The 22,938-nt window shown below is 39.5% G+C and overlaps 1 protein-coding gene across 5 annotated transcripts in view; it reads left to right on the plus strand.

The window, feature by feature from the left end:
- Positions 1 to 21,405, plus strand: part of LOC123757579 (zinc finger protein 341) — a 42,137-nt gene extending 20,732 nt beyond the window's left edge. For all 5 annotated transcript variants that reach the window (XM_045741344.2, XM_045741345.2, XM_045741347.2 and 2 more), the window contains exons 11-15: positions 1,838 to 2,037; positions 2,577 to 2,754; positions 4,597 to 4,804; positions 5,098 to 5,249; positions 5,483 to 21,405. In XM_045741344.2, coding sequence (XP_045597300.1) covers positions 1,838 to 2,037; positions 2,577 to 2,754; positions 4,597 to 4,804; positions 5,098 to 5,249; positions 5,483 to 6,286 — 1,542 coding nt within the window. In that variant the 3' untranslated portion in view covers positions 6,287 to 21,405. The remainder of the gene's footprint in view (positions 1 to 1,837; positions 2,038 to 2,576; positions 2,755 to 4,596; positions 4,805 to 5,097; positions 5,250 to 5,482) is intronic.
- Positions 21,406 to 22,938: the final 1,533 nt, after the last annotated feature.

Consider the following 22,938-nt stretch of genomic DNA (forward strand, 5'->3'; position numbering starts at 1 on the left):
AGAGGTGACTAGAAACGAAGTTGAAAAAATGCTCAAGGAGCTCGGTAAGAACAAAGCAGCAGATGGCGTTTCACTATGGGTTCTGAGAGAATGTGCATCTGAGCTCAGCATTCCACTTCACCTGATCTTTCAGGCATCCCTGTGTACAGGAATCGTAGCAGACGTGTGGAAACAGGCTAACATAGTTTCAATCTACAAAAGTGGCAGCAGGGAAGACCCCCCTCAATTATAGACCTGTATCATTGACAAGTGTAATAGTGAAAGTATTGGAAAAACTAATCAAAACTAAATGGGTAGAACACCTAGAGAGAAATGATATAATATCAGGCAGACAGTATGGTTTTCGATCTGGAAGATCCTGTGTATCGAATTTACTCAGTTTCTATGATCGAGCCACAGAGATATTACAGGAAAGAGATGGTTGGGTTGACTGCATCTATCTGGACCTAAAAAAGGCTTTCGACAGAGTTCCACATAAGAGGTTGTTCTGGAAACTGGAAAATATTGGAGGGGTGACAGGCAAGCTTCTATCATGGATGAAAAATTTTCTGACTGATAGAAAAATGAGGGCAGTAATCAGAGGCAATGTATCGGAATGGAGAAATGTCACAAGTGGAGTACCACAGGGTTCAGTTCTTGCACCAGTGATGTTTATTGTGTACATAAATGATCTACCAGTTGGTATACAGAATTATATGAACATGTTTGCTGATGATGCTAAGATAATAGGAAGGATAAGAAATTTAGACGATTGTCATGCCCTTCAAGAAGACCTGGACAAAATAAGTAGATGGAGCACCACCTGGCAAATGGAATTTAATGTTAATAAATGTCATGTTATGGAATGTGGAATAGGAGAACATAGACCCCACACAACCTATATATTATGTGAGAAATCTTTAAAGAATTCTGATAAAGAAAGAGATCTAGGGGTGGTTCTAGATAGAAAACTATCACCTGAGGACCACATAAAGAATATTGTGCACGGAGCCTATGCTATGCTTTCTAACTTCAGAATTGCATTTAAATACATGGATGGCGATATAGTAAAGAAATTGTTCATGACTTTTGTTGTGCCAAAGCTAGAATATGCAGCTGTTGTGTGGTGCCCATATCTTAAGAAGCACATCAACAAACTGGAAAAGGTGCAAAGACATGCTACTAAGTGGCTCCCAGAACTGAAGGGTAAGAGCTACGAGGAGAGGTTAGAAGCATTAAACATGCCAAAACTAGAAGACAGAAGAAAAAGAGGTGATATGATCACTACATACAAAATAGTAACAGGAATTGATAAAATCGACAGGGAAGATTTCCTGAGACCTGGCACTTCAAGAACAAGAGGTCATAGATTTAAACTAGCTAAACACAGATGCCGAAGAAATATAAGAAAATTCACCTTCGCAAATAGAGTGGTAGACGGTTGGAACAAGTTAAGTGAGGTGGTGGTGGAGGCCAAGACCGTCAGTAGTTTCAAAGCGTTATATGACAAAGAGTGCTGGGAAGGCGGGACACCACGAGCGTAGCTCTCATCCTGTAACTACACTTAGGTAATTACACTTTTACTGTAATGTATTTTGCTAATAAACTGTGCCTGTAGTCTATATGTAAGAAAAAACACTAATCATATGATTTAAAAATGCAAATGGAAGGACAGTACTAAAAGAAAATTTATATTTTCTTTACTTTAGAATCGGTGAATGATGCTAGTCCCAACTCTTGCCATCCAGTCATGAGGGTGGAGGAGTATTCATGCTCTGCAGAAATGTGGATGGGTTTTCCATTTATACTCTCACAAAAATTAATCGCAGGCTTAATTACATCTTTATTTGCCTTGCAGGTGTATAAATGTATCCAAAAAAATTGTGAGCTGGCCTTTGATGACTTGGACTCCTTTCTGGACCACATCCGGACACACGACCGTGACCTGCAGTATCGCTGCCATACTTGCTCGAAGGTGTTCTCCTCTCTCAATACTCTCGGCTATCACCAGTATGAACACTCGGTGTACCCTCAATCAAAGAAAGCTATAGGTCCAAGGTGAGGACCTATTCTAATTAGTGATTTTATATGATGTGTTTAACAATTAGTTATGGGATTTTCCTTTTGATCATTGTTAGGTCTTACTTAGCAACACTCGTGCTGTCACACTTTGCTGCTGTACTGTATTTTCCTCTCCCTTTTGATTGCCGTTTCAGGGAAAGTCCTTTTCCTATTGTTATAACGTCCTGTTTTATATCCCCCTTGGTTAATGACACAACTTCATTTCATAATCCCATGTAACTTCATTTCATAATCCCATGTATCAGGGTACGTTGTGTATGGGTGGGTGAGATTAACTCATTATCTTGCACTATACACTGGAAATATGGTTGTTGTATGGCATATGAAATATCCATACAATACATGGATAATTTTTAGTTTTTCATCCAGTACATCATTCATAATTTGGCACCACAGTTAGTTGACTTTTTACTGTTAGTTCTGGCAGGTGTCTGATTCTTGAATATTAGATTATTTATTGTACTGTCTATAAATTATGGCATATCAGAGACCACAGATTTTATTGAACTTTTCAGCTATTTTCGATGTACGAAGTGTATGAACAAATATGCAAGTGCAGAAGCATTAGAGCATCATCTGCGTACATCTTCTCATCATTATCCTTGCAAACAGTGTGGAAAAATATTCACATCAGAACGATTGCTGCGCCGTCATTTGCACGTTCATGGAACAGTCAATTTATTCACCTGTGCTGTAAGTATTGAATTTACATAAGTGTATAGTGCAACCAGTTTGTTCACTTGTGTTATTTTAAATTTGGTAGAACGTGGGTCTGGTCACCAGTACTGTAAATATTAGATTTGGTAAAAACCTTGTCTATTTACATGAGCTGTGAGTACAGTACCATTTTTCTGTAGTTGTGGTAGAAGAACCAATCGGTTCATCTATGTTGTACTAGATTTGGTAGGAGAGCCAGCCAATTTACCTGTGCTGTATGTACAGTATTATATTTGACAGAAGAGCTAGTCAGTTCACCTTTGCTATGGATGCAGGATTAGACTTGATAAAAGGTTCTCCAACTCCAAGATGGAAGGTTTACCAAGCCCCCAAAAGTTGGAGAGACAGGCATCATTTTATTTATACGTGTACTTTCTTTCTTAGTGGGCACTGCCTGGTACGTTTGTAATTCAGGATATCACATCTAAAGATATTAATGAATATATAAGCAGGTTTTAGACAGAAAAATGTATTGGAAGGTAGACAAAGATTTAGATAGACTTTTACTGTGATAATGGATCTTTTAGCAGCAAAATCCTAATGTAGAGTACTTGTTTTGTACCTGTTTTCAACAGGTAAATTAAATCATGCAACATGCTTCAAATCTCACAGGTTAACTATTATTAATATTTTGGCACTTCAATGGGGAATAAAAAAGATTTATGTTGTGTAATTATTCATTTTCTGTGGGGAACCCCGTCAGCTCCCTGAAGCTAACCGAATTGATAAGTGCTATTCAGTATTAGTTTGGGGTCATCAGTCACAGGAGTCTTCATGCCTACCGGGGACCATGCGCTAGAACCTACCCGCCCCCCCCCCTCTCTCCAGGGGAGGGGTAGAGGGAGCAATGGCCTATGAGCACTTTAAATGTAAAGTTTGTCATAATTGCCATCCATTGACTGGAGAAGGGCCCAGAAAGATAGACAAATCAAAACAGACCACTGTCTGGTTGAGCTGTGCAATCTACAGCTTAGAAGCTCAAAATAACTCTCCTGAAAAGAACCCAATCAATCAACACTTCATGCAACTAGCATTCCCGCTCTTTAATTCTACCCCCTCCCCATAAGGGAGGAGGGGGAGCAGCTAGCCCACCACTCTAGTTCGTGAACGATGAAAACCGCCGACCGAAGGGAAGGAGAGTGTCAGGGAACCTCCGGGGCTCACCCAGAAACAGCCGTTTTATTGCATTCGATGCTAGTTTTCTGTGGGGAGCCCCAATGGCTTCCTGAAGCTACCTATTCAAAGATAGGTAAAAGAAGGGACTTACCCGGGAGGTGGCAGCACGGCAGGTTTCAAGACAATGAAGAGACAGATGGCCTCGACAGGTGCCCCAAGGTCACATATACCTGGCTGGGGTAGGGGGTGACGAGCAGGAATGGTAAACCAAACAATCGCCATGAAGTGGCGATTGTTTGGTTTCGTTCTAGGGGGAGTTATTTTTATCTTTTAGGATATAGATTGCAAATGTTAACCCGACAGTGGTTTGTTTTGATTTGCCTACCTTTCTGGGTCCTTCCCCAGTCGATGGCAATTGTAACATAATTTAAATGTAAAGTGCTCATAGGCCATTGCTTCCTGTGCCTCTCTGAGAGGGCCAGGTTCTGGGTCATGGTCCCCAGTAGGCATAAGGACTCTTGCGACTGATGACCTCAAACTAATATAGCGCATATCAGTTCGGTTAGCATCAGGGGAGCCTCCGGGGTTCACCCAGAAATTGGTGTTTCATTACATTCAACGCTTTTTTTTTCCTATGTATATTGTATATATATATATATATATGTGTGTGTGTATGTATGTAAATTTTTTCTTGTGTTGCAGCAATGTTCTAAGGAATTTAAATCCGAATACTCCTTAAAGTTGCACCAATTAATACACACTGGAGAGAAGCCTTTTGAGTGCCACTTATGTAAGACTGCCTTCAACCGCCGAGATAAATTGAAGCGTCACATGCTGATCCACGAAGCCAAAAAATTCAAGTGTCCTTTTAGGTCTACTGTTGGGTGCCAGAAGGAATTTAGCAGACCTGGTAAGTACTGTTCTCTCTTCAGAGTTGCCAGATTTGTGCAGTATAAGAGCTGCAATTTAATAAAGTATATTTCTAGGGAGCCTTCAGGGCTCACTAAGAAAATGGCATTTCATTACATTCAACACTGATTTTTTTATGCACAGATTAGCTTTCTCCTGCAGTCTCTCATTTTTAGATTGCATTATAACTTTCCACTTACTTCAGTTATGTTTATTCATTTAGTTTTTCCTATTTAAATCTTAAATTTTCTACTACTGTATTTATTCCATTTACGTGTGTTATTCTTCTGCCAGATAAATTGCGGCTCCATATGATGACCCATGCAGGTGGCCGTGCACGGCGTGGACGAGGCCGTGGTCGAAGCTCCAGTACTGCACGCATTGACCGACAAGTGAAGACAGAGGTCCTTACACCTGAAGAATCAAATTGTTCCATCTGCCATCATGTAAGAATTGTTCTTCCTATATGCATCACTTTTGCAGATACTTTTATAGTGTCTTGTAGAACGCGACATTAACACCTTCAGAAAGCGCATTTCATTTTGCTTTTGTTTATGGCTTGTTATTTTTCTGTCTTGTTTATAACTTATGTTTAAATAAATAAAGAGCATTTAATATATATGCAGTTGAAATTTGTCAGGTTCTTTTCCTGTATATTTATCTGCATATATTTTTTCAGTCTTTTCAACATGAAGGTGATCACATGTGCTTTATAGAAGAAAATGAAGATAATGGAATGGTTGGTTGTGAGAGCAGAGATCCTGCTGCCCCAGTGTCACAGGCAGGGAGGATACGTCCCATCCGCCAAGCTGTAGTACGAAGAGCCAGAGATCAAGCCAACAGTAGAAGAGGGGGCCGAAAAAAGCGTGGAGGATGTGGGCACCATACCCAACAGCCCCATAGACAAAATCAGCAGCAGGAGCTACAGGAAAAACATACTGTACAATCACAGGAAATTCAACACCAGGTAGAGGAAAGTATCTTGGGTGTGCCAGCTGTTGACTGCATCACAGAGCTCAAATGTGATGCCGATACCCAGAATGTAGAGATTATTTATATCCCATTCTCTCTACCACTAACTCGACCAATCCAGGCTGAATTGATGCGTGCTATGTCTAGTGAGGAAGGTGGTCATGTTGATAGTGACTTATTAGAGGGAGGTCCCACTATTACTTTAGATGGCACTACATCATCTCTCTTAGTAGGGAACAGTACAATGGTTCCCCTTGTTAATCATGCCAGTGTACATGAAATGGATCATTTAGAGCCCACAAACATTCTGAAGGAGACAACAGATCTGCAAGTTATATATAACTCAGCCACAACCCAACAGGAAAGCAATGATGCATCCCAGCTGGTGGAGACACAATTGACTAGTAACCACCTTCACGGTGGACAGCTCGGTCACGACGCCACCCTGGATGAGTCTCGGCTCACTCACTCGCATCTCACTCATCTTAACATCTTGCCTGATCAGACTTGATATGATGTGCAATAAGTTACAGCCATATTCTTTTTCACCGACATTGGTGTGGTCTTCGAGGAATACAAGTCAACCACTTTCTATTCAATAAATAGTGTAAAGTTGAAACATACTGTATTGCAATAATTTATTGTTATAATTTGCAGTCACTATACAGCATGTGGGGGAAAAAAAGCCTTACCAGGGAAGATTTTCTATGTAGACAATCAGTTCTAAATTGTAGATGTATGTAAAGTTTTTAAATTATGACCTAAAATATTTAACTTATAAGCTTATAGGCCAGTAATGATATCACGTGTATAATGTGTATATATTGATGAACTTAACAAATTTTATAAAGAAACTCGGTAATATCTTTAAGTAAACAAGCCATCTAATTGACTTAGAATTTGGTTGTCCAGTTGAAGTTGAAATATTTTTATGTTCTCTGGTGGATCCCTGAAGCTGTTTCACCAAGATGGATTTTCCTTCTGGTTTATACCACCCATAGGAGTTCGGTTTGGCCTACTGGACACCAGAGTTAAAACCTGGCTGCCCTCACAGTGTCACAGGTAGCTGGAGATTGTTGCAATCATTCACACAGACAAATCATCCAGAAAGTAACTGAAGCCATAAAACTACGAAGTTCATATAAAATGAAGCTCTGAAACAGCCAAACAACTTTGCAGTTAATTCACTCAATTCCAAATGATTCCCCCAAAACCAGCTTGAACCCCCCCCCCCCTCCTCTAGTGCAAATAGCTGCCAACAGATGGCTCCCCAGGAATTCCAGGCTCCTGCCCCAGCTAGTAGCCAGTCTTGTCACTGATATCTAAGAATTTAGACCACCATTGGAGTCGCCAGCTATAGATGAGTCTAACTTCATTTGAAAGATAAATAATGCCCATCCTTTGGACTTTGTCCTGTGAGGACCATTTGCCTGTATGTCATTCCTATATTTATTATTTGCTTCATGTGCTTGCGTTTGAGCCTCATTTCTTGCATGGACTTGGTCTAAATATTTGCTACGAGCTGCATGTGTTTAGGGGCAGCCCTTTCCTAGGCACTCGTTTACTCAAACCTAAGAGTGAACCCTTGCACCGAGAGAGTGACTTCTCTGCTGTGTTTGGGAGTTTGCCACGGGGGGCGTCAGGCTACAAGGATGGAGAGTGTCACTCTCGTAGTACAGAGTTTTTACTCCTATGCAGGAGACAAGGCTTGACTTTGTTGTGGGGGGTGCACTGAGGCTCACATGCTTATTCATCTGGCATGCTGCTGCTGATGCCCTTCATAGCAAAGCTTAATCTGTAGGCTGCATTCGGTATTTGTTATTTTAGTCGAGTGTCCATAGTGCCTGATTATTGTGCTGGTTACACTCCTTTGTGCCCTGGTAACTCATCTGCAGTGTGGCTCATATTGATTGGCCCTGCACTTGCAAGTTTAGGAGTTGCTTGTCAATTTTGCCACAAATTGATGGTCAGTTCTACCATCTCCTCCTCCTGCCTGTTGGGTGGGTGTTACTCTACCTTGCCTCCAACAATGTTTGGGTTTGCAGGTTTGCTTTTATTGTTCACACCTCCATCTTTTGGTTTTGTTTCTTTGTTTTATAGTGACGAGGCTCTGCAGGTAAGTGATGCTTCAAGTTCTCTTGCCCGTTTGTGTGCAGCATTTTGTACTTGGGTGGTTGCCCTGGAGTTGGCCCGTTCTATTTTTGGGGCTTTTAGGTTGAAGTGGCTGGTAATTCTGCTGGTACCTTTTTTTTTCGCAGCTCCTTCCATTGTCCGCCTGGCCTCGTGCATTTCTGTGACCTGTTGGGGTCCATGGACGTGTCTTATTTTCAGAGATTTCTATTGGCCCACTTTGCAGATTTTCCACTTTGGGCAGACATACTTTGGTTCCTCCTGCAAGTTCTGGACCTTATTTTCTGCTTGTCCCGGTTGCCTTTGGATACGGGTCGGCTTTTGCCTTTTTGTTCAGTTCAGGGTTCCTTCTTCACCCTGGCTTGCTGGCTCTCATAACTAGATTGTCTGAAGTTTCTGGTGCAAATCGATCACTATTTGTAAGATGAATTGTTGGTGGCCTAAACCCCTAAACTGCACAACACGTCATGTGACGTGTTGGAGTACTACGCAAGATTTAAACATCCCGCAGATAAACAGGGTTCACCTCGCCTTCATCAGGGCTCTTGTAAACACACCATTTTCTTTTTTTAAATCGTGGGCAACATTCCCGGGTGTTAGGGCCTTGGTACTGAGTGAGCCACCAAGGTTGGCGCACGCAGCATGAGCTCACAGCACTGCTGTTCAGCTTGTGACCACAGCATCGCCTAAAAATGTCAACATATATATGTACATGCTGTTATTTAGTGATGATAGCATTACAGAAGACCCCTGACTGTGATAAAAATGACCAGGATTCTGATGATAGCAGGATAGTTGTGATAATTAGCGCTGTAGTGGGAGGAGTAATCTTGGTGGAGGGAGGGAGGTAGCATTATCTGCTGACTGTGTGATCACCTTTTACTGTCTGGACTCACTATACCAGCTTAGTAGTTCGCTATGGTAAACAAAACATGCAGATATTTATATATAATGTCTGTATATAGCGAATAAAAGCAAAAACAGTATGGTGGGAAGAGAATGTTGGTGAGGGAGGGAAGGAGGGAGTGGCAGCCAGTAGCAGGCTAACTGGCGTGTGGTGGTCACTCCTTGCTGCTGTTTGAGTCAGCATACCAACTTAGTGGTTCCTTATGGTGAACACAAATGTAGATACTTATATATAATGTATATATAAATTGTGTAATGACAGCAAAAGGAATGTTGGGAGATGCCATTTTGGTGAGGGAGGTGGTGGCATCTGCATGACTTTTCATGCTGTGTGAGGGTGGCCTATGTAGTGGTGGAGCATATGGGCACTGCCCATTTGGGCCCATATGCTCTTTGGGCACTATACCGGCTTAATTGAACAGTTATGGTGAACAGAACATGTAGATACTTATATATAACATCTGTATTTAGCGAATAAAAGCAAAAACAGTATGGTGGGAGGCGAGTGAGGAGTTTTTGAGGGAGGGAGTGGTGGCGAGTGGCTGGCTGACAGATGTGGCCACCCCTTATTGCTTTTTGACTCGCATTATCAACTTAGTAGTTCATTATGGTGAACAAAATTTACAGATACTTACATACAACCTGTGTTTATAGTATTATAACCAACAAAGTTCATTTGTTCACGGTTTTATGAACAAAATAATTGAATCAATAATATGCACACCATAATTTTGAGTACAGCGATGATTCACACATTTTATTATATAACTATATCACACTACAGGCTATTGAATAATATTACAGCAAAAAAGGAAGAAAAATCAGACATTGAAATAATTAGGTAATTATATCTTTGTGGCAACCCCCCCCCCCCCCCCCCCCCTCCCTAGCCTGATAGCTTCGGCAAAGCAGAACCCGACGCTTGCTGGGTCAGCTCCTCTTTTTTGCCAGACTTCCCAGACCTATTGCAGCCAAAATATGCCACTTATGATTTTTTATTTTATTTTTCCTGTAATCAGGGAACACAGATTAACGGATTAAGATTTTTTTTCTTTTGTTTTTGACTGTGCGCCTGTGGGTGACGAAGTCCAAATAGCCCTTAGCAACACGGGTTAATATTTATTTCCTCTTGGTTCACAGCTGCCCCTTTGGTTTGGTATGTATCCTTAAGGTGCTGTTTTTGTTGGCCCTCGGTTCCAGTTGTCAGGTTGGGGAGCTTCATGCTCTCCTCTGGAAGAATGGATATTGCTAATTTGTCCCTGGTGGGCAGTTTCTTCAATATTTTTTTTTTTTTTTCTGGCTAAAACAAAAAAAGGGTTGGCTTCCAGAAGGAGTTCTTTGGAGATTGATGCTTGTTGTGTCCAACTTGGGGGTGTATCATTTGTCCTGTCATGACGGTTCATCGTTACCTGTGCATCATTCACTCTGCTTCAGAGGACACTTGATCCGGTGTCCTTGGTTCCTTGTTCCTGGACTCAGTTGTCCAAAATGTCACTGAATCTGGCTAGCCTGCAGTCTACCCTTGGGCCCATGATGTTAGCAAGTTTGTGGTTTTGGTTGCTGTGGTTGCTAATACAGTATGTCATAGGCTGATATTTAGTCTCGGGGGTTTTGGAGGGTCTGGCAACTCATTATTTGGTCAGTGTTCCTGGTCCCAGTCGGGCTTGTATTACTCTGGGTTGGGTTTCCTGGCCTGGAGTCTCATCTTTGTGAATGTTACCAATCTCCTCCTCCCAGGTATGTCCCATGTTTTCTGAGTTCAGTGTTGTTAGGTTCGGAAAGCTGTAAGTGGTTCCTCCAGAAAACCAGCGTTGAAGATAATGAAATTCTTCTTTCTGGTGGAGCCTTGGTAGCTCCCTGATTCCCTCAGTTTGTGGTTTATCAACTCCGAATGGATAATGGCTGGGGCAGGTGCCTGACACCCTTGGGGGTGTCACCTGTTGGTGACTATTTGCACTAGGGGGTTCAAGGTATTTTTGAGTGAATCAGTTGTGGCGTTGTTTGGCTCTTTCAGTGCTTCGTTTTATATGAACCTTGAATTTTGTTTGTATAGCTTCACTTATTTTGTGGATGCTTTGTTGCTGTGGTTGATGACATTCCCCAGCTCCGTGTGCCTCTGTGAGAGGGGTTAGGGCCAGGTTCTGGCTGTGATTCCCAGTAAGCCAAACAGGACTCCTATGGCTGATGTGACTGAGTAGGGGGATGCTATCTCAGTGAGATAGCTTCATCGATCCACCAAGGCACCACCAAAAAGATGCATTTCATTACAGTATATTCAGCACTGGTTTTTAAATCTCTTGACATTTTTTACGATATTTAAAATTTTGGCAACTTAACCCCGAAAAATGTATAATATTTAAATTTCAGATCCGGAATAATTATAACGATCTGCATTCCCATCGGTAATGGTGAATGGCAGTGTACAGTACTGTAAAAGTGGTCTATAAACCACAATATTTATATATAGAATTACTGTATAAAAGTAGTAAATATTACCTCTGGAAGGTGATTAAACTATTCATTTTATTTAATATTTGTTATTGTCACACTTTCATTCAAATATTCTTGCAAGTCAAATTGTGGTGCTGTACATATTTCCTTCCATGGACGGACACTTCACCTTGACAGCATCTCGTTGTGATGGTGGAGAGTTGCACAATAAAGCTTCTGGTGAGAAATTCCAGATTGGCTTGTAGCATCTGTTGCATGCAACATTGAAGAACTTGCTGGGTATCTTGCCATGGTATTTACAGGCTTCATCAACACCCATTTGCAGATCATAGGCACTGTTCATTATTTCCTGATACAGTATGCTGTAAATTCCAGTTTGCTGGCAATTATGAATATTTAAATTAATGTCCAAAATGTGTCTTCTACTTTTACATGTTCATTTACATACAGGGTACAGGGTACTTATATTCAAAACTGCTTGGATCCAATGGTATCATCCACTTAACTTACTCATAACAGCATGTTCGCTTTTGCTTTGATGTCCATAAAATATGATATTTAAGCACACACACACACAGTTCATGTACACAAGTACTTACAGAGATGTACAGTATTTGCACAAAGGCATCTTGAGGTTATCTTGATGATTTTGGGGCTTAGCGTCCTCGACCAGGCCTCCTTTTTGATGCACATTTCCAGGGAGCAGCTTGCTAACTCCCAGGTACCTATTTACTGCTGGATGAACAGGAGCATCAGGGGTGAAAGAAACTGCCCGTTTGTTTCCGCCTCTACTGGGGATCGATCCCGGAACCTTAGGACTACGAATCCCGAGCGCTGTCCACTTGGCCGTCAGGTTCCTTCATTTATTTTCCTGTCATGAGGCATGAGCACATTAGCTTGTAATTGTCACCTGGTGAAGCACAAGAAGACTGACCTAGTCCAGAGGTTTGCTCTTAGATTGGTGTCAGAAATATAGTTGCTAAACTATGAAGATAGGTTAAGAAGTTCAGATTAATAGTACTAGATGAGAGATAGACCGGAGAAAATATGACAACAACATATAAGATACTCAGGAAATAGAGGAGAGGGACAAACTGTTCATTCCATACAAGAGGAAATGTATTGAGGGGGCACAGATGTAAGTTGAAAACAAGTGAGTTGCACATTAAAAGTACTTATACAATTGCAAAAACCTGCATGTAAAGGATATAATTCAGAGATTAAGTGTGGCGACAGTGAAATGTACAAGATACTGAACAGTTTCAAAGTGTATCCGTCCAAAACGAGGAATTCACAGCACCACCACAAGCGGTTTTGGAATCCAACGCAGAAATATGTGTAGATGGCATGAAAAATAGTTGCTCTTGAAGTAAGGCAAAAAGATAAGATAGAGTTGCATCTTGAGTCCCGAGTGTGTGTGTGTGTGTGCTCGGCAACCCATTAACCCTTAAACTGCGCATGGCATATATATATATATACTCTATACAGTATATATATACGCCATGAGTAACATGTCCCACCATGGGCATGGCATATATATACGCCATAGAGTGCCAGGCACAATTCAAATGGCCCGCATCTACAGGGGGTTCACATCGGCTTCCTCATGGCTCTTGTAAACAGACGCCATGTTTAAAAAGAATCGTGGGCAATATTCTCCGGTGTGAGAGCCACAGTACTATGGGAGCAACCAAGGCTGGCGCACGCAGCATGAGCTAACAGCATTGCTGTTCAGCTTGTGACCACAGCATCGCCTAAAAATGTCAAAATAAATATAACTATTATTTAGCAATGACAGTACAGTACTACAGATGACCCCTGACTGATAAAAATGACCAGGATTGTTGTGATAATTAGCGCTGTGTGGGAGGAGTATTGCTGAGGGAGGGAGATAGCGTCGTTTACTGACTGTGTGGCCACCTGTTATTTTCTACATCCACCATACCAGCTCAGTGGTTCTCTATGGTGAACACAAATGTAGATACTTGTATATAATGTGTGTGTATTAGTGTAATAACAGCAAAAGGATTATGTTGGGAGGAGGCATTTGGGTGACAGAGGTGGGGTCGTCTGCGTGACTTTTCTAGCTGTGTAGAGGGTGGCCACTATGCTCTTTGGGCACCCTACAAGCTTAGGTGTACAGTTACAGTGCATACAACATGTAGATATTTATATATATGTGTGTGTATAGTGTAATAACACCACAAACAGTATTGTTGGGGAAGAAATTTTAGTGCGCCTGACCTTAAATGAGTGAGGGAGGCAGCTGCCAGCTGACTGTGTGTTTAGCGACGTCTCTTGGTGCCTGAATTAACTATATCAGCTTAGTTGTACAGTTGTGGTGAACAAAACATGTAGATACTTATATGTAATGTGTGTATATAATGTAATAATAACAAAACTATTTGTTTGTTTTATGAACGTAATAATTGAATCACTAATATGAACACCATACTTTTGAGTATAGTGATGATTCACACATTTTATTATATAAATCTATCACAACACACTATTGAACAATATTACTGCAAGAAAATTAAAAAAAATCAGACATTGAAATAATTAGGTAATAATATCTTTGTGGCAACTCCCACCTGACAGCTCGGGTGACGCTGGCCGCCTCTGACGACTGCTCTGTCAACGCCCACATTTTGCCAGACTTCCTCAGCCTGTTGCGCCCAAAATATGTCGCCTACAATTTATTTTTTATTTTTCCCGTACGCAGGGAACACAAATTAACATTTTTAGAAAACGAAGAAAAATTTTATAATTTTTTCTTGCGCACAGGGGTGTAAATCTCCTCAGGACCCCTTAGCAGCTTAAGGGTTAAGGATTATTTTCCGGTCATTATTCTAGATATTTTGAAAGGCAAACATTGGCCTTATTTATAAAAAAAAGGTGTCAGAAGATCTATTAAACTATAGGCCAGTACTCGACCTGTGTTGTAACCAGTTTACTAGAAAAACTAAATGGAAATCAATTTCATACTGGCCATGTGTATGAAATTTTAGTTCTCGTGACATTCACCGAGATCGTGCATGCATCTGACATTAAAAAGATGGTTCTGCATCTAGATACTGAAATATGTACGAAATGATAAGACATCTAATATAGACAAAAATGTTCCTAACAGGATAGACCAGACTGGATGTAGTGAGGACTAGTGAGTTTCCTCAAGACTTTGTACTAGCAACAGCAATGTTCATTGTAATGGTATACAGTATATATAAATGATCTACCTGCAGGATTAGTTATATAAACATGCTGGCAAATGATGCTAAGCGACTGAGGAAAGTTAGCCTAAATGACTAATACCTAATCAAAATGATCTGGAAGCTATAAGCAAACAAGCATTACATTGCAAATGGAATTCAGTGTGGATAAATGCAATACATTCTTCATGTGTATGTAGGATAAGTGAAACCAGGTCACATTCACCTTTCAAGTTATGTGAAGAAACTCAAAAGAACTGTCAAGAAAAGAAATAAGGGGTGATCCTAAATAGTAATGTCACCAGAAGACCACTAGAAAGGCATACACTGGCCAAGTTTAGAATTTGTTTAAATTACAATCAATACAGGAAGAGGCTAACAAGTCAACAATATATAGAATTATACAGCACTGAGAATGGAGGTGAGAATGAAAATGAGAAATGCAACATTAATTGTACATGTACTTATTAGGTACTACAAGTCTCCCAAGCTTGGTGCCTTCTCTTGATAATTACTTAAGTTCATTAAAATAAATTGCATGTACAGTATCTAGTAAATTAAAGAGATTGGAGGTGAGGCAACAGATTGATGGATACTGAGCAGGACATTTTGCCGAGCAAAATGAGCCGCTCCAAAATGTGCTTGGATAACTTAAGATTTTCGAAACGCCAACCTCACTATAGAATTTAGAGCAGAACTTAGAGTACTTAGGAGTCAAGAGATGACTAATAAAAGCTGGCCTCAGTTGGGGGCTAGATACATTTTCACATTATGGGTTTTAAGAGGACAAGCACATGAGCAAATTATTTTCCACACTATTAGAAGTGGGGGAAACCTGTTGGACATGTGGAAGAAAAGTCCTAATTAACTGGTGTTATTATGAATGGTAGCTAAATCATTAGAGAGAATCATGAAAACTAAATGAACTCTCAAAAGAGGTGACAGAGAGAATATTGTATGACTGTTGAATAAGGATCTTGCATAAAAAAGTTTGCTATTGTGATAGCCACAGAGATTTTGCAAGAAAGAAATGGTTGGGCAAACTGCACCTAAAAAGGGTATTTAATAGAACATCTTGCACAAATCTGTTCTTGAAGTTGAATCGCAATGGAACCCACTCGAGCGTGTTCTAACTTCAGAGGGGTTGTTTGCTTGGTTAAACTATTTCCCTAGCATATAGAGATGAGAGCAGTGTTGAGAGGCAATGCATCAAACTGGGGGAGTGTCTAATGGAGTCTCTCAAAGTTTGTACTAGAACAATAATGTTTTATTTCTATAAATGACCTTGCTTGGGGGGTACAGTTATGTGACGACAGATAAGTAAGCTACTAGGAACAATAAAAGATCTAGAGAACTGTTATACCCTTCAAATTGACCAAGATAAAATAAGTGAATGGAGCCATGCATGACAAATGAATTTATAAATGCCACGTAATGAAATGCAGAACATATAAAAACAGACGGCATTCAACTTGCAATTTACATGGAAAGACGCCAAGAACACTGACAAACACAGCAAACTTAACAGAGGGCCAAGAGGAGCCTATGCTATGCTATGCTATGCTTGCCAGTTTCAGAAGCAGTTTTAAATTTATGGTTCAAGAAATGCTCTGTACTAAAAAAAATTGTTCATGATGTGCATGAAACCAAAATTACAATAGCCTGCAGTTGTGTGGTGTCCATATCTCAAAAGCACATCAGTAAATTAGAAATGGTGCAAAGACAATTTACTAAATGGCTCCCCAGCATAAAACATAAGACCTGTGAGGAGAGCTGTAAGGTATTAAACACCTCAAACCTAATTGATATAAGAAATAAAGGTGGTAGGATTACCACATAATGTACAAAGTTGCGAAAGGAATTGGAAAATTTTATGGGGGAATTTTTTAATTGGCAACTTTGGGAACAAGAGGCCATAGAATCCATCTAAGGAAACAAAGGTGCTAGAAAGATGTACAGATTTTGTATTTGTGTTGTTAAGAGTGGGAAATGAATCGAATAAATAAGGTTAGAGGGTAGTGGATGCAAAAATCGTTGAAACCTTATCAATTCATGACAGATTAGAGGAAAGACAGGACACCACAAACATAACTTTAATCCTTTAACTACTCTTGGGGTAATTACACTCACATTAAAATATGTGAGTAATTACCAAAGATCTTGATGACACCCTCATCTGTGAATTGCAAGCTGATAGTATTTTTTATTATGCATATCCACATACAGTGGAACCTTGATTGACAACTTCCCTAGAACACAAATTTTTTAGTAGACAATGTCAAATTCGTCGTAAAATTTTAATTGGTGCACGAGGGTTTACTTGGAAGACGACGTCTATTCTTACGTGTATGGGTCGAACAAGCTCATGGTGCTGGGGGTGCGGGGCGAAGCACACTCAGTTTGTGTACAAGTCTATCCCACATAGTGACGACCGCGGCTGCATTTGAATTCTTTGTGAAGAATTTCATTGTTTGCCTGCTTTTTTAACATAAAAGTTCTTATTATGTATCATGCCATGGGTCCCAAGAAAGTCAGTGGTAAAGTTCAACCTAAGAAAATAGTTATGAGGATGACGATAGAGTGGAAAAAAAAAAAAAAAAAGAGATATCATTCGTAAACATGAAAATGGTATGAGGGGTTGTTGATGTAGAGTAGAGGATGTCCCTTCCTCATTTATTAAGAAAATGTGTGCAGTATGGGAAGAATTGCAAAGTTTGGCTGAAAAGTGTCACCCAAATCAAGCTGTAGCAGGACGTTGTGTTAACCTTTTTAATGACAATGTGATGTCTCGCTTCAGACAAGTGTTACAACGTAGGGAAAAACAAGTTTCGCTGGACAGGTTTTTAGTGAGAAAAAAAAGCAGTGAGCCACAAGCAAGTTTTAGTGGTATGCAAGCAAAACATAGGGGAGAGAGTACCCCAGAAAAGTCATCACTGCATGATGTTATAATGGAAGGGGGACTCCCCTTCCAAACACTAACACCTTTCCTCCTCACCGTCTTCCGTACGCCATCAAGACTCCTCATTCAAGGCAAGATATACATACTGTATTGTAGCTAGTACAAAATGAGCATTATTCGGTATAAAATGTATTTTTAAATTAATATTTTGGTGGTGTGGAACGGATTAATTCAATTTATATTACATTTCTTATGGGAAAATTTGTTTTGGTTGACAATGCGTCCCTGGGAACAGATTATGATCATAAACAAAGGTACCACTGTATAGCACTTTTTAAGAAGTAGCTCCAAATTTTCTTGTTAGACATTTGAAAAATCTAAATTTTGTCCTCTGTTAGCTTTAAAAGTGGTACCATTCTTGACATTTGAAATTCATTGCATATTGCATGATCATATGTCATACAGATTTCTCTTGTGTTACCTGAGGTGTCATTTATATAAATCGGTATGTTGGTTTAGTTGTTGCACATTGCATCTCCTAGAAAATGTGTCATATAGTCAAAATGGCTTTGCACTTTCACTTGGTAGTTCCCTTCCCTTCCTAGAAAATGTGCAAGACAATCAGGTTAAGGGTGGCAGCAACCTTGGGTGTTACTCTTATTGAACTTGGATATGTAGGACATTCCCAGCTCTAAATAATATGAAATTATGTTACGGAACCTGATGACACTTATTTTTTTATTTTTTTAACTTGCTCAGTTCACTTTAGATAGTTTTACAGTATTTTCTGTTCGCTGAGCACTCGTAAAAAATGAGAGTTTGTTCCCTAATTTACTTGTTCTTTAGTAAAAATGAAAACTAATGCATGCTATTAATAGCTTTGCATGTCAATTAAAAATCACAAAACTCAGAAGGTAAATAACAAGTGAAGCCAAAGCTTGTGCACAAAGCTGGTGCTCTCCTGCACATTAAACATTCACCCTAGCAGGCCTTGTTGCAACGCACACTAGGTATGCGATTGCTGTAATAGTACCTTATCAACACACACACACACACACACTCACAAACTTGAGATTGGTTTGAACAAGTATATTTTAAGTTTGAGCCAAACAGGTTGTTCACCATAAGTGTAATCTCGTGAAAGTTTGGATATCATGCTGCTACCAACAGTTCATGTACCTCTGTTTAGGTTGTCTTAAAACAAAGGGTGTCAAATTATGTATCCATCTGCCTACAGATTTTTTTTTTTTTAATTAAATACAGTATGTACAGTTCTTAACAATATTTTTCTTTACAGTTTGTGATAATTTTTCAATGTGTCTGATGTGTACAGTATAAATATATTAATGTATGTATTTTTAGTTATGTTGTGTGTGTAGATTATGAAGTTTATAATCAAAACAAGTAAACTGGAGCCTGAATATATTTTTTAAATTAATTTTTTAATTTAATATACTGTAAACTTATTAATAACATAACTCTATCTGTATTCAGAAGTTTTTAAGTTTGTGTGGCTAGTCACTGATAAAATATACATCTCTTGGGGGATAAAGAAAATTAGGAAAAATTGGTGATCAATCACTTTTCATCAATTAATATTTAGCTGTTATGTTCTGTGATACGTAGGTTACTCACTGCCTTTGACCCAGGAATGCCCAACCAGTTTGGGATATATTGGTTAGCATGTGGTGCACCTGTCCATGTTGGGGCATTGTGTGTTATTTACTTCTCACTTGTGTACTAAAGCAATGTTCAAGGACAAGTGTGAGTGTATTATGTGGTTCACATTTGTTTGACACCTTACCATATGGCACAAGTTAATTACCATTTTGTATAGAGTAGATATGGCATTCTCCATCCCGAGGACAGTGTTGGAAATGTTAACAAATACAGTATAGTTTACCAGAAGAATATACAGTACAGTATTTTAGTAATATATTAGCCATAGCAGTCTATCTGGTTTCCCAACATATATTAGCCTGGTCTACAAGATTATGATAACCATTTTGCATTTTTCACAGTAAAGTACAGTACCAAATTGAATAACACATTGCCTCAATACTTAACGGGTACAGCAGAGGATTGCAGCTGGGGGGGGGGGGCACGGGGAAAGGGGGGGCAACAGTTATTGCATGTGTTGCCCCTCAACACACCTGTAGCTGATGATCTCATCCAGAGATGTTGCTGATTCTTCCAATGTATGGAATATATCTACATTTTTGTTCCATTCTTAAAAGGTTCAGTCATAACTCAAGATATTCTCCTTATGAACATATTTTACAAATGATTAGTTTTGTGATATAATAGTCTATTAAATACAGATTTTAATTAAAAAACAAATCATACACAAAAATGTGGAATTTTCAACAAAACAAAAATAAAAAGCAAATTTTTATGGGAAAAATAATTTTGGCAGGATGTTTGATTTCTCTTGAGGTAAGATGCGTTGTAGCAGCTCTTTCCTTCAGGGTGAGGGGCAAAAATAGGTGAATGTTCACTATTTGCATTAATTCCAGTTGAGGTACATGTCATCCATCATGATCGGGTTATGTAGCCATAGAGATGATGCTTGTGGTCCCATGAAGATACAAAAAGGTCTCCTTGAGGGGTAAGTGTTAAACATACCTTGAGGTTACCTTGAGGTGCTTCCGGGGCTTAGCGTCCCCGCGGCCCAGTCGTCGACCAGGCCTCCTGGTTGCTGGACTGATCAACCAGGCTGTTGGACGCGTCTGCTCGCAGCCTGACGTATGAGTCACAGCCTGGTTGATCAGGTATCCTTTGGAGGTGCTTATCCAGTTCTCTATACAGCAAACCATCCAGTTCTCTCTATACAGCAAACCAATGTGAATGTCTCTGTCCAGCTTCCATGTTATCCAGATGAAATTGTCTGCCAGCACATTTGATGCCTTAAGAATGAGAACAGCTGAGAAGACTAAACTGCGAGAAGTCAGAAGAGATGCTATGGCTAACATACTTTGCCACAGGGAGATACCTGGATGTTCCTCTCCTGTTTGGTAAAAGGTCAAAGCTATAGTAACCCTCGAGGCAAATGTGAGAAAATAACCTAATACTCCCTAACACTGGTATTACCTACACGGACCATTCAAGAAGTTTCTTGTAGCGCTGGTACAGGGATGATGCTGTACCTGACAGTTACTAATACTTGCCAATGCCACAGCAGATCTTACTTTATTTTTATTTATTATATATATACAATTCTTACATTCTTGTTCAACCACTAGTACGCATAGCATTTTGGGCAGGTTCTTAATCCTATGTTCCGCGGAATACGACCCGCCAAATAGTTTAACAACCCTGTACCCATTTTACTGTTGGGTAAACAGAGGCTACAGTTCAGGATTGACGCCCAGTAAATCCTTCCTGGCCATGATACAAACCCAGGACAAAGCACTCGCTAAACATCAGGCGAGCGTCTTAACAACTACACCACGGGTACTGTACTTTGAGAACAACCAAGTGGAATAGCTATAAAGAGCTGTTTATGAAAACCTTATGATGGAGGTTTTTGTTTTACTAATTCCATGGCTTGTACATAAACATGTCTTGTTTAAGCAATGAGAGCTCATATAAGGACATGATCAGAAAATGATCTCAGAATCAGGAGAAAGTATTTTGTGCGTGGCACTTAAAGTAAGACGTTGTAAATTATGCAAGATAATATAATGTCAGAGATTATTAGGGTTGATAAACAGGAGTTAGTGTACCAACACCTTGAAATTTGTACACTTGTGATTGATGATAAGTTGCAATAAATGATAATGGAAATGGTCTGAGAGTTTATACCTTGTTTCAGTCATTGTTAAGTGGTTCATATGAATATATTTGTTAAAGACATTGTACTGAATGAATGTTCATTTTGTCGTTAACTTCAAACTTCCATCATCTTTGGGAGTAATTTTTGTTATAAGTACACAATGTCCACCATATACTGTGTTCTGTGAGCAACCGTGAAGCTAACTGGATATGGGTTGCTGATGGTACAAACATTTGATAATAAACATTGATCTCAAATGAAGTATTATTTTCCTATGTTTATATTTAAGATTCTAAATATGGTTTACTGTACATTGTTAAATAATTTGTATTGAAACAAATACAAATACATGTTATACTAGGAAGAATTTGTATACAGTATTGACTTTATCATGGCTGCTTCTTGCTCATCACCACTCAATTATTTTCTTCTCTTTGGTCCTCCGAGCATCTCAGTTTTGTTTTTTCTCATGTTCTTTTACTCCTCCATTGCTGACACTACTCTTTTTAGTGTTGCTCTTATCAAGTCCCAAAATTATTCAAAACCTAAAGTTTCCCAAGTCAAACTTGTGCCTCCAGTGCAGCATCCTTTTTCTTTCTAATAACTTTTAAATTTAAAATACTGTACTTGTATGATATATTGTCCAAAAATAATTACAGTACCGATTTTTTTATACTTATTATACATTCTTACTTATTGTAAGAATGTACTTATTGTACATTCTTGCATTTTAAAATGCAATTTATTAATTTTATTGGTGACAGGCAGCCTGAGTATATACTTTAGGCTTATATCGAACCCCCCCCCCTCGCCCAAGGTTGAATTGGCGACCCTCCCCAGGATGCAACCCCATGACCGTTGATTCACTCACGGATACCTATATACTGCTGGGTGAACAGAGGCATTAGGTAATAGGAATAATCCCTCTTGGGTGACTTAATCTTTATCATCATTGATGAGAGGAGTTGCAGTGACGGAGTGTAGAATGGTGGATGCCCAGCCCGTCCTCCGAAGAAACTGTCGTACTAAAGTGCCCCCTATCCTAATCTACCAGAGGACCCAAAACAGAAAACGGGACAGTATGTCAATTTCCCAAGCCGCTTCCATTTACTAGTACGACAATTTTTGGACTTTGGTAAAGTATGTCAAAATGCGACGCTCTATTAGGAGGACGGGTTGTACAAACATGCATATTGTTGTTGTTTTAGGTTTTCTGAACAAACGTGCATGTACATTACAACCACTTGTCACACAATTTCAACGGGTCTAGTAAATCAGGCTATGGTCAATTGTCATTTCTAAGAGAAATCATTTGACAATATAAAAATATGTGAGGGGGGCTAACATGAGCTACAAACTTCTACTATGGTTTATTATAAATATTTTCAAGTAGTATCTAAACTAATAGCTATGAGATCGTTGGATTGTTTCAAGGGAAAGTCAGTGCAGTTCAGGTTTGGTCTCCGTACTGTAGAATTGAACGCATAGAGGACGACGACGACAAAGTTAATCCCAGAAATTATAAATCTTCCAACTGAAGAGAGATTATAAGGCGCTTCATTTTCATTATCTAGAAATATGAAGAGTAAGAGTGACGACTGAAGTATACAAAGGGTACAACACAGGTGATAAAAATAAGGTTAAAAAAATAACAAATTAAAGCAATGGATATAAATTGGATAAGTTTAGATATAGGAAAGATTTGTAACTGTAATTCGTTCCATAAATCAACGACCCCCGTTTCCAAAGTAGTACCGGTTTCACAACTGGGGCTGTTGATTTATGGAACG

Source organism: Procambarus clarkii, chromosome 19, assembly GCF_040958095.1.
Source record: "Procambarus clarkii isolate CNS0578487 chromosome 19, FALCON_Pclarkii_2.0, whole genome shotgun sequence".
Classification (NCBI taxonomy): Eukaryota; Metazoa; Arthropoda; class Malacostraca; order Decapoda; family Cambaridae; genus Procambarus; species Procambarus clarkii.